At 43.4% G+C, this 25437-nt stretch overlaps 2 protein-coding genes across 2 annotated transcripts in view; both read left to right on the top strand.

Moving 5' to 3' along the window:
• The window catches only part of ctnnd1 (catenin (cadherin-associated protein), delta 1), a 43286-nt gene extending 36643 nt beyond the window's left edge, over positions 1–6643 (top strand). The window contains exons 19-22 of the mRNA XM_083655799.1: positions 464–517; positions 617–699; positions 3964–4018; positions 4437–6643. Of these exons, the coding sequence (XP_083511925.1) occupies positions 464–517; positions 617–699; positions 3964–4018; positions 4437–4495 (251 nt within the window). The 3' untranslated portion in view covers positions 4496–6643. The remainder of the gene's footprint in view (positions 1–463; positions 518–616; positions 700–3963; positions 4019–4436) is intronic.
• Positions 6644–20548: 13905 nt separating this feature from the next.
• On the top strand, positions 20549–24100 carry timm10 (translocase of inner mitochondrial membrane 10 homolog (yeast)). The gene is made up of 2 exons (XM_083656154.1): positions 20549–20722; positions 22320–24100. Exons 1-2 carry the CDS (start codon positions 20652–20654, stop codon positions 22513–22515), a joined length of 267 nt encoding a protein of 88 aa, XP_083512280.1. The 5' UTR covers positions 20549–20651; the 3' UTR covers positions 22516–24100.
• The last annotated feature ends 1337 nt before the right edge of the window (positions 24101–25437 follow it).

Below are 25437 nucleotides of genomic sequence, written 5' to 3'. Positions count from 1 at the left end.
CACACACACACAAAATGAGTTACTGCTGATTGCCTTTGTAGATGGGTCAAAGAGGAGTTGCAAATAACATGTTTATTTCAAGCTGTTGGAAGACCAGATAGTGTTTGGGCTTACCGCATTGGGACAATTCAAATAGTGCTGGCTAGGTTTGTCAATCACAGAGAAGTATCCTATACGGATTTTATTAAAACTTTCATATCCTTGTCTAAACTCTTTGGCACTCTACAAAATGTTTGTATTGGCAAACCGCACCCATCGCATACCAAACTTGAGTGAGACGATAAAAGTATTTGCAAATCATTTTTTGATACACACACACACACACCCGCCTGCCCGCCCGTACACACTTATTTTATTACACATTTAACACTACGTCTCTGAGTTGACAGAAACCTTTAACATTAGGACATTGAAATATGGTTCACTTTGCTCAATGTGTGTTTTTTGTGTGTTTGATACTCAGGGGCAAAAGGGGACCGGGACAGAGACATGATTCCAATGAATGACTTGGGACCAGGCAAGTGCAAAAGCAGAATATCACGCACACACGCACACGCACACACGCACACACACACACACACACGTTTGAACATATCCGTCTCCTCTTCATCTTCAGATGCTTACTCCACACTGGACCAGAGAGGGAGGAGGAACACTCTGGACAACACACTCGAATCTGCTGACAAAGATGCAGTACAGGTAAACATGCCCCCCCCCCATCTTCCAACCAACCCACACACACACACACACACACACACACACACACACACACACACACACACACACCCACACACACACACACACACACACACATGTGTTTTATGCATGACTGTACCTTTATGAGGATGTTCTTATTGATGTAATTTTTTCTTTAACCCTTCACTTTAAATCTAGCTAATGCATATCTAGCCTTCATCCCTTTTCTAGCCCTAATCTGACCTCAATCTCTTAGGTCTTTTGAACATTTGGACCCCACAAAATACTAAAAAGAGCTCATTCACATACAGTTTCTATAACTTGGAGGAATTTGCTTTTTCCATTTCTTGTCACCCCTCATTTATTGATCAAAATAGATAAATGCTATGAGATGATCTGTTTCTAGAGGCACTGGCTAATATGCTGTAAGAGTTTTGCCAACAGTGCATAGAGACACTGCGGAGCGCGTCACAGTTGGAAAGCCACGCCCACCGATGGGGAAACTGGATCGCTAGTTCACAGGCGTTGGGAGGCGTTGGGAGGAAATCTGATCAGATATGGACAGTCTGACAAGGTTTTTTCTGTTTTCAAGTAGACAAATCTGCCAAGGATTATTTCAGCACACTGCCTCTGTCAGAGAGGAGAATGTATATTGGGGTAAAAAAAACGAACTTAATGGCCTCCATCAGTGTCCTCTCATTCAATAAAGCTGGATAATAAATGATCCCACACAGTGGTCTGACGTGAAATACTTAGAGATTTACCAGTAACGTTACTTGATTTAATCACCACGTAAAATAATATATATTGATATTTAATCATTTCACTTTTAAAATCTGAAATACAGCTACCGGTATGCTTTTCAGCCTAGTTTGAGTGACTGACGTGACATTGCTGTCAAAGTGGATTGATGCTAAGTTAAAGCAGCTACGAGCAAGATTTTCGATTGTTATTAAACAGTCTAAATTTAATATCGATGTCTCACATCTTACCTCTAATAGTAGACGAGACCAACGCTGAGTAGTCTCGCTTGCTCGTAGCTGCTTTAACTATCATATCACTATCATTATCAGATTTTTTTTTCTTCAATATTTTATTTTGCGCTTTCAGAACATAAAAAAAAACTGACAGGAAAAAATAAGAAAAAAATACATATATACTGTACATACATTCAACAATACAATGCTACAAAGTGGTGCTACCAGTCATGTAAAATGCTTGTCTGCTTACAAAAAAATAACAAATAAATACTGTGCAAGGGATCCACTACAAGTGGTCCAAAGGAAAGTCAATTATAATTTTTAGCCTCATCAAAATAAATCATTTTGGATCATCATTTTGATGTGGCTGTGACGTCAACTCGGAGAAACCGGAGCTCTGGATGATACCCGAATTTCCGAGCTGTAATTCCGTCCTGAACGACCGTTCAATTCACTTTTGACAGGTCGGAACCAATTTTTTCCGGCGGTCCGAGTTGTCTTGAACGGGGTATTAAGAGTACCAGTCAAATATTTTAGCCCAGAATCCTGATAGTGAAGGACAAAACCAAAAAGCATGGGACAGTGTGCCCTCTGACACCTATCACATAGTGGTGAGACAGAAGGATATATCTTGTGTAGCCTATGCTTGGAGTAATGAAGACGGTGAGCAACTTTAAATTGGATCAGTTGATGTCTGCTATTAACTGAGCAGAGCTGGACCACAGACAGACTCCTGTCCCATATGATTTCAGACAGATCAACACCAAGTTCCTCCTGCCACGCCTCTCTGATCCTCTCAGTGGGGGCCTTAATGCAATCGTCGAACAAACACACAAACCTAGAAATAAGATGCCTGGAGTTGGGAGGGCTTAACAAAACCTCAAAAAAAGCATGTTCATTTGGGAGAACTTCAAAATTGTGAATCTTGGATCGGACATAATGTCTAGCTTGTATATATCTATAGAGATGCGTTTGGGGCAACTAAAATTCTCTCTTCAGAAGATCAAAGGATGCAAATTGGCCATCAATATACAGGTCACTGATGGAGACCAGCCCCTTTTCACTCCAGGCATGGACAATTCTACTGTCATTATCAGATTAACAAATCAGTGAGATTTCGCATTACATGTGTACCCTGTGTAGCCTACTGGCAGTCAATACAGAGCAAGATATCCTGAGACCATCACACATGAACGCAACCAACGCAACTCGTCTGTTTTAGAGAGAGGAACTAGTACTCCCTCTTTGCAGCCTAGATCCACATTTTTCTTCTCAACAGCTTCCTTGTTTTGCTCGGGAGTACAAAAAACTTTAAACTGTGATTTTTTTACATTTGTTGTCTGCGCAGCCCACCACACAACAGCTTTTAGCCATGTTTAATTCAAGGAAAATGACGCTGGTGTATGGAAGTGAATGGAGAGCTTTCCCCTGTGATGGGCGTGGCCTATTTCATACAGTGTCTCTATGGAGGAAAGGGCGTGGAACAGTGTGTGTGGACTGAATGTAAAGTTTAAAGGAGAAATCAGGTCTAACAGGATCGGATCCCACTATGAAATTGCAGCAATATCACTGTCATTTCCTCGTGAATCGGTCATGCCTTGCGTAAACAGATCTTTCAACATCCCTGCTGTGAGCAGACCATATTACTTTAGACTGTATCTGTTGATCTTGTCTGGATCTGCATCACCTCTCATATTCCCAGGAAATGATTGCACAACATAAAAGCTGAAAAAGGAATGGGACCCCCCCCCACACAAAAAAAAAAGATTCATGGTGCTCATAACACACCTTGTGAGCCAGTAGGTCTAGTGACTTCACATGGAGACCAGCATCCTCCTCACCTACTATTAAGATGTTGGCGTGTGAACGGACATGCTCTCACACGCCCCCACAGGCAGCATGCTGATGCACGTCTTGTTAGAGCACTGTGGGTAAACCGTTTGTTACACCTAATTTCTCACTGGTGTCACGGCCCCTCTCCCCCACCCCCAACCCCCCACCCCCGGCCTAACATTAAACTGACCGTTTGTATCCCTTCTTTCTTTTCTCATCCATGTCTGAGGCCTTTCCAACTTTCTCTCTGGCTGTTCTGTGTGTCCCTTCACACATTCCTCTTTCTTTTCCTCTTTTTGTTACTCTCTCACAATTTCTCTCTCATCTCCTTTTCACCCTCTCATTGTTTCTCTTTTTTGATTTATCCCCTCCTCTCTATCTGCCTTGCCTGTCTCTCTCCTTCACTCTCTCTCGCCCTCCCCTCCGTCTCATTGTCTCTATCGCTCTCTCTCAGGGAGGGATGTATGGGAAGAGGCAGGCCTCTGTGCCTCTCATGGATTCTTATGATGGTTAGGCCACACCCACTGTCACACTGCATGTCAGCGCATGGTATGTGTGCCCCAGACGGCTGCACCTCTCAACTCACTGCATGGCCTTAACATCGTGTGTGTGTGTGTGTGTGTGTGTGTGTCAGTGATCTTCCATTGTATCTGGACTGTTTTCTTACTCCCCCTGCTGGCGATAAATCGAAAGTGATTTTGTTGTTGTGAGATGTCATTTTCTTTGCGCATAGTTTGATTGTGTCTAACATCTGCTAATTATATCGCTGTGTGTCATATTGTGCACCCTATCATGAAAGCCAAGGCTGTGAATCTGAATTTTGAATGTTTCCGTGTGCCGATGATTCACACCGAGGCATGAACGTGGCATTATCAGCTTGGCCTTATCAATTCCCACACTTCACACTGTCTCCCATCTTTGTTGCAGAAAAACTGATAGTGTGCATCACTCGACGACAGCCTCCTCCCACCTACTGCCCCTGCTGAACTGACGACACTCGCTGAGGGACCACTACACCGCCGACCGGACTCAACTCTGCTTTTCATTCACTCTGCTGTCCTGCGATTTTGCTTTACTCTCTCTCTCGATGTTACATTCCTCCGTCGGACCTGACAAACGGACGTTAGCCACTCATGAAACATGGAAAAGCGACGTGGCTCTTCACTCCCTGTGGACAACCTGACACGACACTATGACCACTTTGTGTTCTTCAAGCCCCGTCTCCAAAACCCCCAAACACTAACCACTCGCCGGTGACCGAGGCCACAAGCTCCTCCCACAACACTACCCCACCCTTTTGACAACACACTACGACTCCTGACAGAAAAAGTGGATATTGTGGCTTCATCTGGGAACCTGGAACTTTTGTCATTTTGGTAGTCGGAGGCGGAGCTACACCAGACTTGTCAAACGACTTAAAGGGTACTGTCAGCAAATGGAGCAGCGTCCTCTCACGAAAAATATTCACAAAATGGGTATTAGAAGATTCTTTGAGAAATTTAGAAAACGCATCTTTTCCATCTCTCTCTCTCTGATGGTTAAATACTACAAATGGTCTGTTATTAGATTCTGATTTTGATGGTGATTATTTCTCTTCTTGCTTTGCGCTGTACCACATTAATGTACATGTGCCAAAATGACTCGTACTGCTACTGCTGCAACTGCCAATATTGAATGCAATCTCAGCAGAATCTTCTCCATACATACACACAGTTTGAACCATACATACACACTCTTACAACACTTAACACTGAAATAATTTGCTTTGTTGTGTATGCAGCTCTCAAGAGTCGGTGACAGTCCATTGCTAAGATGCAGGGGGGTGTTGCATTTTCCTCTGTCACTCATACACTAAAAACGGTGGGGGTCTACGCGTGGAGAATTCCAAGATGGATACGTATAGAAATATATTGCATAGAGCACACAAGTAATTCTCCACCATGTTGGAACAGGGAGTATAGTCTGTGCTATGTGACGCATTTCTACCATTGTTTCCATTAAATGTAAACCCGCCTTCTACTTTTGAATCTTTTGGGAGATATCACAGAACTTGATTGATTCAGTGAGTGTATTTGCTTTATCTGCAAATCTATATGATGAATGTGTAAATATGAGCCTCTAACAGCGTCTGTGTGGGCTAACTGGAGTGCCTAGCTCAGTCACGATGACGACATGGGTAACCAATCAGGGTGTGTGTTTTTTCCCCAGTAGCAAGTTGCCAGTTGAGAATGCATTCAACTCAGCAGTTTTCTATCCTGCAAAGATAATGGAATATTTGTGTGTATATGTATGAGAGATCGTGTGTGATCAGTCTTGAATTATTTTTGTTATTCGGGTTTTCTGTAGAATATAAAACTGTTGAGTTGTGTGTAATTTCCTGCTCCACAAACACGACATGGTCTACCTGACTTGGCTGGTAGCTGTTGAAGACTACAGAACAGTACTTGGAGAGGACACATTACTGTCTGTGCCTATAATTTCTTTAGTACAGTGCTTGTTCTGTAGAAGACTGCATATTCTTAGTGCCGAGTAAGATGTAGATATTTACTGAGTGGATGATTAAAAGAAGCACTATTGGGGTAAAACCATGTTTTTTTTAATACCCTATATACTTTATCCTGTTTTCCCATGCCAATTGAAACACTACACATGAGATTTTGATGATCTCATATTAAGAAGTTGCCTTTCAGAGTGGACTGATTAAGAGGGGAAGAGAGGAGAGCAAGGGTTCAATTTGGTCTATGTCAAACTCAATCTAAGCTGGTATAGACCAGACTGCTATTAGATAAAGTGGAGGGGGAGGAATAAAAGCACATAAACTATATATACAAGAGAATATTTGTTAATTTTAATGGTTTATCTATTTCTTTTTTATATTTTATGATTTGGGTTTAATTGTTTTGGGTGCTCTGGGTGAACGCATATGCAATCAGTTTTTATGTTGGTTTGAAAACATTCACAGTTTATATCTTAAACAAAACAAGTACAACATTTAAATAAAAATCATCCAACTCATGTCAGTCATCTGATACTGGAACACTAATCGAAAAGCTGATTCTGGATTACACCTTAATCTCTTTGCCTTGGCTCTTAAAGTTGCACATTCTCATTTATGAATGAAATATGTAACAAGCAATACTGTTTTTAATAAAACATGATTTTTCAGAACCCTGGTTTTATTTTGACTCTTGCATACTTAGGTAGAATAGGCGTTGTGATTTTCCCATAAGCTCTCTCCACTACTCTCCACAGTGCACCATCATGTAACATGTAAGTCAGTGTAACCAAGATCTATGATGTAACCTCAGTAGTCCCCACTACCACCCCATGGCATGGTCACCAACAGGCTCATTATCAGTGGCCTTGGAAGACAGCAGCACGTGATCCGGACGGAGGCCTGGACGTGTGGCTGTCAGTTCGCGACCCAACATTCCACACGGAATTACTTTGGGACATCGTGTCTAGTGACTAATGTTACTTAGAAGAAAGCTCAGTTGTCAGATCAGTCCTAGTCATGCAACGTTAAGAGCAAAGGTAAGTGCAAATGTCAGCCTAAAAGCTACTTCTCCAACACGCTTGTGCTAACCTTGTAACGTTAGCCGCACTTGTTCAACTGATAACTCAAAATTATCTTGGCTAACATTAGCATTAAGTTCGTTTTTTATTTTTTTTACAGTATTAAGCGACACTGTTAAATTATTAACGTTACTTATATGGTTGTTATGGCCGCATGCCACGTCTATTTAATTTTAAGGCCAATTTTAATGATGTAGCTACGCCCGAACGGCCATGTGATGTCGCTGCATTTTACTAGCTACCACTAGCGTTAGCACCTTCAAAGGTGCCGCGTCTATGTGCCGACAGGCCGCAATGCCGATAGCCCACAAGCAGAACCAGCTCATGAGTGAGGCGGCGTGCAGCGTGTCGGTGGACCGCTGCCTGGAGCTAACCTCTCCCAGCCCCCACGCCAAACCTAACCTCCCCCAGACCCTAACCCAAAACCTAACCTCTCCCACCCCCCACGCCTAAACCTAAGGTCGGCATTGCGGGTGGTCGGCATAGCGGGTGGACACCCCTTCAAAACCTTGGAGGAAATCTTCACTTGCCCACCATGCGGCAAGAAGAAACTCCTAGTCGAAGACATGATCTAATGCCATAACGGTTGGTTAGTTATGGGGGAAATAGAGAATTAAAAGTTCAATTACGGCTTTACAAGCAACTATGAACTGAACGTGTCAGAAATGTAAAACTCCACGTTGAAGTCCATCATGGGCCGCATCCATGTGGTTCCATGACATGTGGTCACAATACATAGCATGCTGTGAAATGCTTGATGTTAGGTTTTACTTTGCAAAATGTTCAGGCTGAGTTCAGAATTCTGATAGCTCAAAAAACGACACCCCCCCGCCCCTCACTTGTTATCTCTTGATGCAAGACTGATAAGAAGCTGTCATTCTGCCATAGAGTAAGTTATCATTTGTATGTACATGCCACCTGCTATAACATTCTTTCATTTTGCCCCAGCCACTCTTGGCTTGAACTCTCGCACTCATCTCACTTTCCCAATGCATTTAACTATATTCTGCTCATGGCTCTTCCCCCTCCCTCTCTCCTTCCCCTGCCCCCAGTGCCAGCATGGAGATGAGGAGGTACCAGATAACAGGCTACGAGTTGCAGCTCATGGGAGAGCTGCAACGACAACAGAACAGCACCCTTTTCTGCGATACCGTATTACAAACTGAGGGTGAGGCATGGGAGAGGAAAGCCTTTTATCTGATGATGATAATGTGATGCTGAAATCAAATTAAATGCATTGGTCAGAGGGGTATCGTGTTGCATTGGTGGGAATGGTTTGAGCTGCAACGATTAATCCATGAGTCGATCGACAGAAAATTAATCAACCATTTTGATAATCAATCGTTTTGAGTCATTTTTTACGAAGGGGGGGGGGGGGGTCAAAATTCTGATTAAATGTAATATTTTCTGGTTTCTTCACTCCTCTGTCAGTAAATTGAATAGCTTTGGGTTGTGGACAAAACAAGACATTGACGACATCATCTTGGGTTTTCAGGAACACTGATAGACATTTGTTTCCGTTTTCTGACATTTAATCATTGACATATATAATCAATCTGGGCACCAAAGACGATGGGATTCAAGCAAGACGGCACAACTTCAACTCACTTCCTGTCATTTTGTCATGTGGGTTTTGCCCATGGTTTTCCACAGACACGCCCAGTTAGGACTTTCGGCAGGTTTAACCTCGCGTCACCAGGCTCTTCTCGGCGAGAAAGAGCCTGGCCTCCGTTCACAAGTGATTTTGTCATGCTGCCTGTTTCCGGCCTAGAGCCTCGTTAACTTGACAATTAGACACAACGAATCAGAAAATAAAACGGCAAACAACAAAACAAAAGATGGACGTACCAAACAAAGTTTTTGAAGAAGTTCTTGTAGAAACATCGCGGATTCACAATATCACATATTTTAAGCCAATACAGAAGCTTTTCTTTTCAAACAAATGGCCAGTTGATGGAATAGTTATAACGCTAGTTGTCTGTCCACTGTTATCGATAATGGAGGATCAAGTACAACAGTTGAAGCATCTCTGCTGCCTGTGCTGGGAAAGACATGGACATTGATCATAAGATTTCACATGGCGAGTACTCCATTGTCTTTGGCTCTCCAGAAACCTTCCTCGGCAGTGACTAGAAATGTGCTAACGCTACTATACAACTTGTGTTGTTGTTCTTTTCAGGCTCTAGCTAACGTAACCTCGCCGCGTCAAGCTAACGGCAACAAATACGTTTTTTGCCGCACTTATTTCCGGTGTTGTTTCCTGTTTCCTTGGTTTACGCCCCCATGACAAAAAGCGGGGTGGAAGGTGCCCAGACTAGGCAGGTTTGAGTCAATGGTTGACCACGCCCATTTAGGAAACTTGCTGCTACCATTTGTTAGAATTGGCGGAGCCTGCGGTGACCCATCTATAGTAATATAATATCTATGGTAGCATCCCAGAGTCTTATCAGTCTGACGACTAATAAGACTGGGACAGATGGCAGATATTTTGGGTTTCCCTGTGTAGAGTGGAAGTCCGTGCCAAGACTTCCGCTTGCTTGCATCATTGTTTAGTCAAACGATGTCTCATTATGCATTTATCTGTTTATAGAGATTAGCTGAAATGTCGTCTGGACCTAAAACACCTACAACAAGTATTGATCGATCAACTCCAACTCCATTCTCATGTCAATCGACCTGTAAACAAAGACCAGGGAAGCGGAAGTCTTGGCGCGGACATCCGCTCTACACTGAAACCCCGAAGTCTATCCCGGAGTCTTATTAGTCGTGAGATTAATCTGGGTGCCCAGGTTGCCATTTTATAGACCAAACAACTAATCGATTAATCGAGAAAATAATAGGCAGATTCATCGATAATGAAAAAATAATCTTTCGTTGCAGCCCTGATTGGAGGTTGAATTGTAAAGTCATTACCATAGCGATCAGTGGAATTAACATATTCAATAAATGGTCATAACTATCTAATTTTACAATTTTTTTTCTCTGTCTCCCTCTTCTCTTTTCTCTCATCATCAAGGTGTCTCCATCCCAACCCACAGCTGCATCCTGGCTGCTCTCAGTCCCTACCTCTCTGAAAGACTGTCCACCTCTCCTCCCCCTCCAGCTGGCCAGCAACGCCGACTCCAGCTTCGGGCTGTGAAGGCCCAAACTCTGCTGAAGTTGGTCAGTCTTCTGTACTCCGGGAAGCTGGAGGTAAAGGGCAGCCTGGAGCAGAAGGATGTGCTGGCTGCAGCGCACCAGCTGGGGATCAGAAACCTTGTTGAGGGATGGAGGGAGAAGAGGAGCGAGGCAGAAGTGGAGGAGGAGCAGCAGAGCTGTAGGAGGTGTAAAGAGACTGGCGTGCTCACTGAAGAATCGAGAGGGAGGGCCAAAACTAGGAAAAGTGCGCAAGTGCTGGCTGGCATGGAGGAAAGAGGGGATAGAGAAACTCGCGCTGAAAAGAAAAGGTGTGTGTCCATGGGGACACAGACTGTGGAAGTGGATTGGCAGGTGATGGACAGTTCTTTTGTTTTCCCAGGCCAAACTAAACCTCCAACAGCAGAACCTGTACCCACCGTAGCTCCAGGTTGTGACAACATTTCTTTCTCATTGACACGTCAATACTGCTCCACTCCAATCACAACCATTCCCAGTATTCCAGGAACAACCAGCAATGTCCGTCCACAATGCCTTTTGAAAACATGGAGCATAAAAGCTGCTCCACTGATCTTATACCGTTCCTGTGACAGTGTAACAGACACCACCTCATCCTCGGTCCCCTCCAGCGACATCATGACCTCTCCTGTTTCCCCTATCGATGACTCCAGCCGCCACAGGCCACAGGAAGACAACACCCACCAACACTCATCTGTGTCAGGAGAAAGCTCCAGCCGCCCAAGGCCACAGGAACACAACACACACCAACAGTCATCTGTGTTAGGAGAAGGCTCCAGCCGCCCAAGGCCACAGGAACACAATACACACCAACAGTCATCTGTGTTAGGAGAAGGCTCCAGCCGCCCAAGGCCACAGGAACACAACACACACCAACAGTCATCTGTGTTAGGAGAAGGCTCCAGCCGCCCAAGGCCACAGGAACACAACACCCACCAACAGTCATCTGTGTTAGGAGAAGGCTCCAGCCGCCCAAGGCCACAGGAACACAACACACACCAACAGTCATCTGTGTTAGGAGAAGGCTCCAGCCCCCCAAGGCCACAGGAACACAACACACACCAACAGTCATCTGTGTTAGGAGAAGGCTCCAGCCGCCCAAGGCCACAGGAACACAACACACACCAACAGTCATCTGTGTTAGGAGAAGGCTCCAGCCGCCCAAGGCCACAGGAAGACAACACACACCAACAGGCATCTGTGTTAGGAGAAGGCTCCAGCCGCCCAAGGCCACAGGAAGACGACACCCACCAACAGTCATCTGTGTTAGGAGAAGGCTCCAGCCGCCCAAGGCCACAGGAAGACAACACACACCAACAGGCATCTGTGTTAGGAGAAGGTTCCAGCCGCCCAAGGCCACAGAAAGACAACACACACCAACAGTCATCTGTGTTAGGAGAAGGCATAAAGGTGTTTACAGGAGCGGAAGAGCGAAAGACACAAGGCAAGGTGGACAGAAAGAGAGATGATGCACTAGAGGAGGAAGCAGGAGATATGTCTGTGGAAAAGAGGAACGGCAGCATAGGGATGGAGACCCTGGCCAAGATGAAACTGATGCCAATGTTGGAAACTGCACAGATCTCCATCAAGGTAAGAAGGAGACATTTATTTTCCCTGCCGATGAATTAACTCGAAATAATTCATTTTCAAAATAAGTTTGATAAATTAAAAGCAAGATTTAAGATGATGAAAATTAGGAAAGATTTTAAAGGAACACGCCGACATTTTGGGAGATTCACCTATTTGCCATATTCCCAATAGTAAGACGAGAAGAGACCTGCCCTTCTGCTTGTCTTCTCTGTGCGTGCAGTAGAAAGTAGCGATGCAGCCCTCCTGCTAGATGAAGACACATTCCAACAGTGGCAAAACGCGAGCACAGACTTCCTCCGATAGATGTCCAGTCGACACGGCCCGCGGACATGGCCAATAATTGGTTGTGTCTGCGGGTGGGAAGCCGGTCTGACCAAGTCAGAAGTACCACTACCGGGAATTTAACCCGGGTCTCTGCAGTGGTAGTTGAGTGCTTTTACCTCTACGTTACCCAGACGCCCCCCAAAATGCTCGTATGTACTCTTATTTACATGTTCTTACTTGTGCATTTACCACATTATGAAATAATAATGTAAAATGACAAGACATTGATTGTAATTTTCAAAGCAAATAACATACCGTAGCCAGAACTTCCAGCTTTGTCAGGGAAGTAGTTCCGGCTATATATTTGCTTTGAAAATGACAATATCTCGTAATTTTACATTATTATTTATTTCATAGCGTGGTGAATGCACGAGTCACAACATGTACATAAGAGCGTATTGTGTACATACTGAAAGACACATGTAAACACTGTGAATTTGAAAAAGTAATTTCTTGATTTCCAAAACATTTTCGAAAAGCCCATAAATCATAGATTTACCGTATTGTTGACTCTCAATGTGAAGATTTTGGCTGATTAACATTGCAATATTGGACCGATGTGTTAAAAAATAACTAACATCGGCCGATACCCATATGAATGCCGATATATCGCTCAACCCTATATAAGGATATCCAAACTGCCTTCTCAGCGGCAGCGAGTGAGCACTCCATTGTGGACGTTTTCAGTTTCTTCTTGCTGCCATTTGGAGCCACCAATGTGTTAAGTTGCCTGTGTGTTAGCTTTAAGTGAAATTCACTGTCGGTAGATCAAACTTGAGGCTGGATAGCCATATTAATTGAACAGAGATGAGATCTCTTGATTAGAGTTACTTTCTGTAGTGTTTGATTTATTTTCCATCTTGCTGTTTGTTCAGTGAATCATAATCACTCAGACGCAATCACATCCAGCACAATCACAACTATAGAAATGACTTATCTTTTACAAACAAGGTCAAGTGGCAAATTAAATTTCGAGACAACAGTTGCAAATGAGACGCATGTCTAAGTGATTATGTCTTAGTGATCTTTTTTAAATGTCCTTGGTGACCTTTCCAATAGGGGTGTGTGGGTGTTTTGATGGGTCAATGGGATCAATGCCTCATTTTCTTCCCTGTATGCAGGTGAAGCTGAGGAGGAGGACCAAAGGAGAGGTGTGGGAGGTGGTCAGCATGCAAGACCCAAATGAGAGGTTTCTTCCAGTTCTTGCTGCCCTGAAGCAGGTAGATAAGAAATGATGATGATGAATGTATATCTTAAAACAGTGTTGGCACTTTGTTTAGTTTTAAATCATATTATTGTGGCATCCAGTTGACTTAAGGTTGACTCGGGTCGGGAAATTTGTTATTTGTTGGAGGGTTTCCCTTTCCCAGAGTTGCAGGTTGCAGCTCCGCCTGTTTATTGATCTGTGATCAGCAAGCTGCGCGATCAGTCACTAGGGCTGGGTATCGCCACTGACTTCCCGATACGATTCCGATACACAAGGTCCCAAGTCGATACGATTTCCGATACGATTCGATATCGATATTTTAGTTACAATACTAAGAATTGACCATAAAGCAAGCAGTTACATCATGTAATTCTTTTTTTATTTAAACATGACCAACATAGTCATTCAACATCTTATCTTTCTTTACAGTCTTCTGTCTCTTTCTTTACAGTCTTCTGTGAGAAGCCAAACAAATTTAGATTTCCACTATACAACAGAATCATTGAACAGCAGCATGTTGTAAACAGTGTTTCATAAAGTATAAATGCTTTGTAAATAAAATAAAATACAGCTCATGAACATTTCCAATTCACAAACATTATAGTGCACTGCAAACAGATTTGAGGTCTGTACATCTGGCTCATGGTGCATGCACAATGCACATGTAGCATAGCCATTAGTGATCTTTACTGAGGTCCAAGCCTATGGGCAAATGAAGTGATCGTCACGATAAAAGCTCAATTCATCATTTTGGAAAAGTTCTACATCTCAACAGTTGAAACAGGTTTTGTTTCAAGTTCAAAACTGCCAGCTGTGTCCCACCCAGACTCTGCCTTATGTTTTGTGGAGCTGTTGCAGAGTTGATTGATTGATTGATTGATCTTCTTCTCTCATTCATCTTTCTGTAGGATGGCTCAAAACTCTCAAGGCCACAGAGTGACATCATACAACACCCTGCCTTTGCTGCCCAAACACATCAGATTAATAAACCAGAGACCCTAATCAGTCACCCAGACGTCCCCAAATCCCCTAAAGCTCCACCTCACCCCAAGACCACCTCCGACCCCCAACCACCCTTCGCTGATCTCACCAGTCCAAACCCAAACAATGAGCCGGAGTCAGCACCTCTTCCCCAGCCCCAGGGCCCTGTAGAGGAATCTGATGAGCAGATAGAGAAGCTCTTGGATGATATAATGATGGACCTGAATATTCTGCCCTCTGTGAACTTGGAGAGGGACTGCAACAGGTCCCACCACCTTCAGCCGAGCCACGAGGGTGCACCAGCCACCGACCAGCTCTCAATTGTCGACGGTGAAGCGAGCCAGAGTCAAATGCATGCTACTGTCGATGCAGCGTTACCGTGCAATGTCATGCAGTTTTACCATGGTTGTGGGACAGGAAGTGGTAACACATCATCAACAGATACAGGTATTGAGATGGCATATGTTTTCTTGAACTACCTTGTTTTCCATATTTGAAAGGGGATTTTTTTTAATGATATTCTATTGCTTCACACCAGTCTTTGCACAATATTGGCTACTGCTTTATGATTAACATTCTTAAACTTGCCTTGTCACCTTAAATGACTATATCGACAGATCAGATTAGTTCTTTCATCAACTTAATATTTTGAGAGAAGATTGCTTGCAATTTCACCTCTCATGTTCAATATTGGGTGCAATGCACTGCTGTTAACATAATCGAAAACGAGTTTGTACATTCCACTAAACATACACAGTGTGTTCATGTGTTAGCATGTACCAAATCTACCAAACTTGCTATACAACAGCAAAGTGAACCAAAGACCTAATTGCTAAAAAGCCAGTATATTTCCTTATACCTTTCTGTATTGTTTCCCATTCCCTAGTCGTCCACTCCATCGACACTACTGAGTCTTACTCGGATCCCAGTCCACGATCTAAATGCCCGCGCTGCTGCCTCTCCTCTAGCCACTCTTCCACACTTCGCTACCCTAACCCCAACCGCAACAACTGTGGTAATTCAAACTGGATTGAGGGTGACCTTGCCATCTGTTGTGCAGGTACCCACTGGTCCTCCAAAGCTCAGAAATGGCCCAAATTGACAAGAAGTTCATCTGCACAGCCTGCCACTATGCCTTTCCAGCAGCACCAACGCTCTTCTCAGTGTCACTCATCTGTCAGATACACAGGGCAAAGATATGGAATGAGCTTCCAGGGTAGGCATCTGTCCAAAACTCAGGATCGTCGATACCCTGAAGCCCAGAAAACGGGTTCAATCGGACCCATGGTTTACTACTCCAATGGGCAGGAAATACATTACCCAGCATGCCAGGAATCCTCTTCACAAGAACAGCGTTGCTTCGCAGAACTCACCCCTCAGTCACATGGAAATGAGACCCAGTCTTCCCATGCTGATTCCTTGCCTTGCATGGAGGATTTGCGCCTTCCCAGGTGTCTCTCTCCATTAGAGCCATGCACCTCAGTGACCAAACAGCAGCCTGTCCTCAAGGACTTCTCAAAACATGACAATAAAATTCAGCTACAGCCACTTCCAAAGGACGCATCCTTGCTCCTGGCAAACTCGGGAACATTACAATTCCCTCTGAGCACCATGGTTCACAGAGAAAATACATCTTTACCACAGGATACAAACTACTGTGGCCAGCCAAAGCAGTGCCAGGAACATCTGGACTTCAATCCACACAACAGGGCAAGCCGCACTGGATCACGTACGAAGAAAATAGAAGATACAGGAATATCTGCTGCTAATCAAAATGTGGGAAAAGTTAAATCTGACTCTAAGAGGGTGAAGGAAAGATTAGAGCCAAAATCAAAACAATGTGACGGTACAAGAGACACCGGAACACCTAGAGGAAGGAAGAGAAAACGTGTTGATTATAGAAAAGATGCCCTTGGTCCAGTCTTGGGATGCAGAGAGGTTAAAAAAGCCAGTGATGAAACAAAGAGACAAATGAACTTGAGTGTCTGCTCAGTCCGTTTGTCAAGCAACAATGTCTTGGCGAAGGAAAGGGAAATGGCCACCACCTCTTGTAACGTGCCATCTCAATTTGCAGGAGAACCAAATAAGCTGTCAACCATCACAGAGAGTCTGAGAGAGAATGCCAGAGGTCGAAGGACGAAGTTGACGGGTGTGAATGCTAACCAAACTCGGATCAGAAGTGGCAGTTTCACGAAGTTGACGGGTGTGAAGGCTAATCAAACTCGGGTCAGAACTATAGGTTTCACGAAGTCGACGGGTGTGAGTGCTAACCAAACTCGCATCAGAACTAGAGGTTTCTTGAGAAAAACTCAACAAGGGACACCAAGTGACATCATCCCAGAAATGTCTGTAGCTTCAACACCTGTGGTCAAGAAAACTGAGATTGCGAACCAACAAGACATCCCTAAGCGGAAGCGTGGAAGACCGAGGAAGATCAGGCTTGAAGATCTTACCTCTCCTGACCATCCTCTTCCATTCACTAATAACAAAAGCCGCAACGGGGACAGTGAGCAGCAAATTCATGAACAGACGATGGAGACAAAGGAGTTCCAAGAAAAGGAGGACAAACCGAAAAGGAAGAGGCCTAGAAGGCTACAAGTGAAGGCAATTCCAAGGAATATGACACAAGACTCACTGAGCCCAGCCCGGGATTTGTATCAGACCTTGTGGTCTAACCTTGTGGCTCAAAGCATTGAGGAATCTTCTGTCAGTGAGGAGACCTGTAGTCAGCAACGTAATAGGACATGCAGTCCGGGGGGCACAGCTGCCCTCAAGACAGATGGGAATTGGAAGAGGACCTTAAGTCCAGAGAGTGCTGATAGGGCTAAGGCAGATAATGACACTGGCATAACCCCGGCGGATGAACACAGGGTGACCAAACATACGCCAACAGTTACTCTGAAGGAAATTCAAAAGTTGATCAAAACCAGACATTTAAAGACGAGGAAATCTAATGAAAACAAGGAGAAGAAACAATCAAGTGAAACTGTAAAAAATGGACAAAGTGAATTGAAGCCTTGTGATCAAACATCCAGTAGTTATGAAGAACTAGCCAAGGAGGTGGAAATGAACGTAGACATTCAACAGACTCAAGACAGAGACGGGATTAAAACATCCAATGTCCTCCTTGATGTCGCATTTGATAGAAATCTGTATCAAAGCTTCACAGCTGAGGATCACGGATCACAAACTGATGACAAAAGCACTCAGATGAAGAGTGAAGACGGGCCTCACAGGCAGGATCAAAACAACAACGAGGTATCGACGGGAACTGAGAAAAAGAAAGAAAGTGAAGAGTACAGCAGCATCAATGCGCTGGAGACACCGGTGAACAATGTGTCATCGGATGGAAAATCATCAATGAAGGGAATTGTGGAGTGCCAACTAACTTGCAAGGATAACAAGCATACTGGATATATGAAAGCAAATAAATTAGCCAAGATAGTTCCTATGACAGCTGATGCAGAAGTTGAAGAGGGACCTCCGGAGCTGAAGAGGAGTGTGATTGGGCAAGTGGACTTCTCTACTGAGACGACTGTGTTGCTTTTAGATGAGGACTGTCCAGTAGTAGAAGAAGAAGTAGAGGCTAAGATGCAAATTGACAGAGGTGAGATGGAAGATCCACTGAAGAATCATGAAAAAGGTATTTCTTTGTGGCCATGGTAGATTTTTGTTTTTGGGTTATTATTATTACATTTAAATTAAATTAGATCATTTTCATTGTGGTGTCCTCAGATCAATGCACATACATTCCTGTCGTTAAAACATCAAATTTTAGTGCGAACATAACAGTTACTCAGCAACTTTTTTAAATTATAATCTGGATGTATTGTAAACAATATTGTATAATATCAATATGGTAATTCTCGTACACAGTGGAACCTTGTTTATCTGTGCCACTCAAAATGGATGTTTAATCTCGGAAATGAAATCTTTAAAAATACATAACTAGAATTTTCGGTCAAAGCTTATGAAATGCATACACAGGCATTCTGAAATGCTCTGTATACACTATACAGCTGTTTGGATTTTAAATGCTCCATTTACATGTGTCAGCAAGGATATTCCATCAGCTTCACGGTATATTTTTGCATCACCACACATTTAGTTAGTTTGTTTAGCAGGTGGGTTTGGCTACGTGAAGATCTGTTAAACAAGGTGCCACAACTTCTGATATGTAACTTAGATCTTTCACACCCCTCAGCACTGCAAACGCCCCCTATCCCAAGAGTGTCAAACATGGAGCAGGCTACAATCACTGATGACAGCCACCTGCCTCAACAAAACAAAATGGCTCCAGCCTGCGACCTGAAGCCCCAGACTCCTCAGCCTCTGCCACACTCCGGTAGGGTTGGTGTGGGCTCAAACTGTGACCAGCAGGACGAAGAGGAAGGCGAAGTGGACATTCTATTTTGCTCCCCAGACAAAGGCCTTCAGAGCGGAGCGTGTGTGGGGGGACTCGACATCATGGAAATGACTCCAGAAGAGGATGAAGACGTGAACGAGATTGATGTGACTGGATCGGAGGCCGAATAAGCTGCTCTCCCTTTGCTTGCTGGTACTTGCCGGCTGTGCGTAGTTTTTATACATTGAGTGTGTTTACATGCACACAATAATCGGATGCGAATAATCTGGTAACTGGCAATACTCTGATTTCCACGTTTACATGCACTTTAGTAAATAGCGGGAACTCACTACAAATTGTGTGAATGGGCATGAGACTGGTCCATGCACTGAATAGAACTGATGCAAACCAATAACTGCCTTTATCCAATAAAGGATGCTGTTTATATGACCACTTGATAATCGGATAACTAGAAATCTGATCATCAGTTTATTGGCGTGCATTTAAACACACTCATTGTGCGATTTGTTCAACTGCGGTGTGCCATTTGTAATGTTCTGTTTGTACTGTATTTGTGTTATTCTGGTACATGATTACATTACTTGCCAAATTAAGTGCATGTTGCTGTGAAGCCATGTAAAGGTCTTTGACCCTTTTCTGTTGATTGTCACAATCAGTCGAAGTGTCTGGTGATCCTAGGCTGTGTACATACAAGGCTCCCAGATCTATTTTTTGTTGCATACAAAATGGTTCAAATGGATCATGTTTCATATCCAGAAATAACTTGGCAAGTGATAAAAGTAAGAAAAGAAAAGGTTTTGGTTCTAAACACGACCATTTATATTTGTCCAACATTTTATTTATTTTACAAATTGAATTTAGAATTCGCTCTTTCACTCATTAAGATAAAAAAAACTTGCATTGTTTACCTAAATCATTCATACTCTAGTTAGGTATTGGGACAAATAGACTTATTTTGAGAAAACATTTCCACAATGTAAAATAAAACAATTGTTTATTTAAAAAGTCTGGCTTATTTTAAATGTCACTTATTGTGTTATTCATAACAGCGTCAAGCAGCATCATGTTTTATGATATACTATTTGCAAATGTATACACATTTTGTGATCTGACCACTGAACTAAAATAATGATCTAGAGTCCAGTGGTTCTCAAGAAGGCCCTGGGAGTCGACCACCAGGGGTTCGAAAGGGTCCCCAGCAAATTGATGCAATTTTAAACTAAATTTACAGTGAGTTAACAATTCATCCGCAAAACAACGAAGAGGTTGAGGGGAAGGTGGCAAAAGCAATGGGAGGAAGAGAGGAAAGGACAATGGTTTTACAGGATTCAAAGGAAAGTGGGAGAAATGAGAGGCGCAGATAGGGACAGGAGAGATGAGACAATTATATCAAGACTCAGGTTTGAACACTGGATTAAACAGTTCACTATTCATTATAGGAAAACAATACAGGCAGATGTGATTGCGGGCAAGAAGAAACAGTTGAACATGTAATGCCACACTGTCAGAGATACAATTAAGGCAGAAAAAGGCAGCTGGTGCAGGACCTCAGGTAAGATATTTTATCGATTCATATTTTAGTACTTAAAACAATGAATTTGAGAGGATATGAGGATATCATTATTTTCTTTTCATTTTATAAATAGGCTAGGCTACTAGATGGTAGGCTGATTGCGGAATTCTGATCCACACTCCATACCAGTTGGTGGCGGTAATGCACCAATTCGTTGTTTGCCAACCGAAAAAGAAGAAGGGACCAGCGGAAGTAGGTGCGTTGTCACAGCTGTCCGTGGGGAAACAACGCACGTGTTTTTCTTCCAGTCAGATTTGAAGGTTACGGAGAAGAAGCCGCGGACAGTCGTCGGTGTCCGCCGGGAAGGGAAGGGTCACCTGACGGTGTATTTGGGGAGAAAGCCGGGTGTGAGTGTTGCACTGAACCGCAGACATGGATCCCATGAAGGCACAGCAACTGGCAGCGGAGCTGGAAGTGGAAATGATGGCTGATATGTACAATCGGTAATGCTTTATTATAGCAAGCTAGCTAGCTATTCTCCGATATATCTTACTGTAAACTGCCTCGTGGCCTTCATTCATTTGTATCCACCTTCTTGTACAATTGGTTGAACGACATTAAATCCAAAGCCAATAAGCCGTTTATAAGCTGCGAGTTATAGAGCACTTAATCGGTTTGTTAACATTAACGCTAGTCAATTAGTTAATGCTAGATAGCGTAATGCTGCTAATTACTGTCAGACAAGATCAATCGAGCGAGCGCTACTACATAACTACTACCCTAGGCACTTCGGCTCTCATCCAAAGCGCTTTACAGTGAGTGAACTGTACAACAAGCTTTATTTCTGAAACCCCAAATATACAAGCAACCAGGAGTGGAAGGGTCGGAGCTAATGTTCAATAATATTCCCTGATCATTGAACGATCGATTAAGGATAGCATGGATGGTCATTCAAGAGGGAGGGTGGTACTGGCTTTATGACCAGATATACCATTTATATCGACGAGATAAGACTGCTACAACAAAAGGAGATCAACACAACGTGGTAGTACCACAATGCAAAAAGGGTGTATGTCTTGTCATGGATATATGGGGAAGTGGATCCCTTTACAACCTCGTATGCCAGTGCCAGGGTTCTCAGTTTGATAGGTACAGCCAGTGTAGTAGGAGATGGGGAGACATTTGAGAATGGTTAGTTGAGGACTGTGTGCTGTGGTGATCTGGATGAGTTGTATAGAGGCTGAGGTAAAGTTTCAGGAAGCCAGGAAGGACCAGCTGGGAGACCAGTGAGTGTGGTCAAATGTGCAGTGTAAGCATGACTGCACAACAGCAGTATGGCTAGATCTCATAGTCAAGTGCTGCCGCTTCAATTATACAATATGGAATATTTTCAGAAGGACTGCCACTCCAGGGAGCTAAAGAAATAAGGACACTTGATCCTTCTCATGTTTACAAGGCTTGTGGGTCTGCTGGAGTTCACTCTCAAACATGTTCACAATTAATCATCCTTCAATAAATCAATCATCCTTAATCTTATTTATTTCCCATTGCCAACAGCTAAAACCTCTTGTGCTAGCTAGTGTTGAAATGATTAATTGAGTAGTTGATTGAGTGATAGAAAATTAATAGATTATCCTTTTGATAATAAAATCATAATTTCATAGAATTAAAAATCTATATTTTTTTGGCTGCTGCTCACACTAAATAAGCCATTTTAAGAATCACTTTAGGCTCTGGTCGGGTGACATTGATTTGTCATTCATATTTTTTTGACATTTTACAGTGACTTACAACTGATCAAGTGATTAATTGGGGGAAAAAAACCTGATAGACTAATGGATAATGAAAATAATTGTTAGTTGCAGCCCTAGTGTTAGTTAAGAAATTGTGAATCATCTTGATTGAGCCAGCCTGCTACACCTGTACTAAGATGCATCAGTTACAGTACATACCTGATTTATTCTTATTTACACATCATTCATGTATGAATTATGTGTATTGTGAAGGACGCTTGGCCCTTTTCGGTGCATTTCTTTCAACTGTGCATGAGACACGTAATGTTGATGAATCTGACCCAGTCTCTCATCTTTCCTCCCCAAGCATGACCAATGCCTGCCACCGGAAGTGCGTGCCCCCCCATTACAAGGAGGCAGATCTGACGAAGGGTGAATCTGTGTGCCTGGACCGCTGTGTGGCCAAATACCTGGACCTCCACGAGAGGCTGGGGCGCAAGCTGACCGAGCTCTCCGTCCAGGACGAGGAATCGATGAGGAAGGCGGCCGTCGGGAGTGGCTAAAGAGAGAAGTGATGAAGGGGAAGAGAGGAGGAGAGTTTTGGGGGATTGGAGGGGAAAATGGAAACTTGGAAAGGGGATAACATATCTGGTTTCTCTAGATGAGAGACTGCTGTTTCAAAGAGGGGTGGTTGGGTGGGTTGCTTGGGTCAAAAAAAGAAATAAAATACAAATGTTACCGGTGATGTTCATGCAGAGGAGCCAGTGAGAGAAGCTGCCTTCTCTGCCGTACTGGAGGATGATGCAAAGGACTGGCTTCGAGGAAGCGGTGGGGCACTTGGCAGGGTGGGATTGGTCAAATCAGGTGTGTTGATTGAGGCTTGTACAGCTTACATGGGACGTCCCATCTGTGGGGTGAGCGGTTGGAAAGACAGTATGAGGACATCTTGAAACCGGTAACGGCGATTTGTCAGCCTCCTCTGGCTCTGGCAGATTTGTTTTACATACAACGTTGCCCTGTCCTCTGGAAGCCACCTAAGATTTGACTGGAAAGGAACAGACCTGGGTCATGTAGTATATGTTGCTGTCAGGTGAAAAGCCTGCATCTCCAAAAATGGCATGTTTTCAGGAACTAAGAGAAACAGCCTTGTGTTAATTTGATCACAGTGCATTTTGACTTAATGCTCTTTGATTGGAGCAACTGAAATCATGAAAGTGAAAACTTGGAAATCACACAAATTGGATGTAAATGTTAGTGCTTGTTTTCAGCTGCTTGGAGTACCAGAAGGGTGCTGTTTACCGCATGAGGAAGTTGGATGGTGTCAGTCAATTTGTCAATCACAGAAAATTATGCAAAATTGATTTGGACATACTTCCCTGTGATGGTTGATTGTTGGTACTCCATTGTAGTGTCCTGTGTGGCAAACCCGCACCCATCTGGTACTTACAGGGCGCTTAAAGCAAACGATAAGAATTGTTTGCATAATGTTCTTTGACCCAGATCTGGAAGGGATTTTTTGGAGCATGCGTCGTCCTGTTTTTAAGGTTGCAAGATAACATGATATTCAGGTAGAGATGTGTTTAGAGCACTTGTTCTTCACAAGTATGAGTTGTCTGTTATGCAGACAAAGAAGAGTCAGTTCTGTACAAAACCTTTCTAACTGAAATACAGAAACAAATAATAGTAAAACTACTAATGGGGTGGGGGAAGGGGCGTGTACTGACAATAATATATGTATGTAAAAAAATGTGGTTTGAGCCAAAATAGTTTGTTTTTATATGAGCCACTATGCATAGTTCCTCTTCGGCCCAAATACATATATTATGTGCTGTGTTGGCTCTGTATGTCACAACACCACAGATACAGACAGCCAATACTAATAGGCTGATTTTTGGTTACGTGGACATGTTTTCAGTTAAAAATATAAGTTATGATGGACTTAACTTTGTTGCAGTCTTTTTTTCCTGTTTGTATACACTGTGTTGTGTCATGTCAGTGGACCATGTTTTTGACTGATATAGTATATTGATTTCCCATGTACTGAACCACATTGTGTGAGCAGAGGGGTTCTATCTGCTGAGTGACTGCTCTTCTCTGTTGACCTTTTTCTGTGTTGGTGAAGCTGCACAATGATATCTCATGTATTAATTAGCCTAATAAATTTATCATCCTTTATTTTAACAGTAGGCTATCAGTGTTGTCAGTGATGTTATAATACAGAAGAGGAAAAAAACATCCTCACCAACACAAACGTATGCATGGGCATACTATAGTAGAGGGTACATGCAGTTTACCCACCTCTTGGAAATGAGGCAGTTTACGCACCTATTTTCAGATCACTATCTATCAATTAGGGGAAACAAAGTGGGTAAACTACTCACCTTGGGTAGATTACCTGTATTTACCACTACACCCCTGAACACATGCAATAGTCCCACTTATAGGTTGAACTTGCCTTTCTTGCAGTATTAATGATAATAACTTTTTGGCCCCGGTGCTTGGTAATGCACCAGGGGCCTTACATTCCCGCATGTCGCCAAGACTATTATGCACCCTTTCAGCAGACTAAATGGCGGCCGGCCACTAGAGGGCGCCGCTGCCCCACTAAGATTTGCCGTCATACCTTCCTCAGGGTATCAGCTGTTTCCCCAAAACAACGTGCCCAGGTCGCTTTGCAGAATGCAGCTTACGCGGCCCCTCCCCCTTGCTGCATGCCAGACGCACAGTAGAGAGGACCCTGTGTGTTTACAATAATGTGTGTGATAAAGCAGGAGAACGCAAGGACCCCCCTGAACTTTCCCCCATCTAAAAACGTTGGCTGTATGGGAATATTTCGCCGTTTGTAAAAATACAGATGGCCATAGCCTCAACGCAAGACTCATCCGAATGACTGATGAGTCTCGCGTTGAGCCTAGGATGGCCAAGGCTTAGATCTGCGTGAGCACGACCCGTCGTAATTTGTCAAATTCAAGGTACATTAAAACGTTGTCTTGCTTCAACATACATCGCATCGCATAAACCATTTCCACCCGCAGGTTTGAGGAGTAGCTAACATAAACGTCAGATAAATACTCTATAGGCTAACGTTACCTACTGAGGCAGCTAACATGGCTAATTAGCTAGCTAACGCGGTCCATCGATATACAGTCTGGTAGACAGATAAAGCAGTGTGTTCCTTCTGTTTTACACAATGTTAGCCAGCCTGCCTGGTCTCTTCTCTGTATATCCAGCTAAGAGAGGAGCTTGTGAAGATTGAACGAACATCCCCACAGTCAAAGCACTTCCCTGAGATATCTATATAAAAACGTTTATTGCTTTAATACCAAAAATAAAACCTCCAGTGTCTGTAAGCTAACGCTAACGCGTTAGCGATTAGCTATTGGCTGGTTGTTGTGTACACTTGTGTAGGCCTCATGTTATGGTTAGACCCGGGAGTTAACATTATAAAACACATTTCCTGGCATATGCAGGTAGTTGGAAAACCT

The sequence above is a fragment of the Poromitra crassiceps genome, assembly GCF_964638095.1.
Source record: "Poromitra crassiceps genome assembly, chromosome: 19".
Lineage (NCBI taxonomy): Eukaryota > Metazoa > Chordata > Actinopteri > Beryciformes > Melamphaidae > Poromitra > Poromitra crassiceps.
The sequence above is the reverse complement of the archived record's forward strand: the minus strand, read 5'-3'. Positions and strand labels throughout refer to the sequence as shown.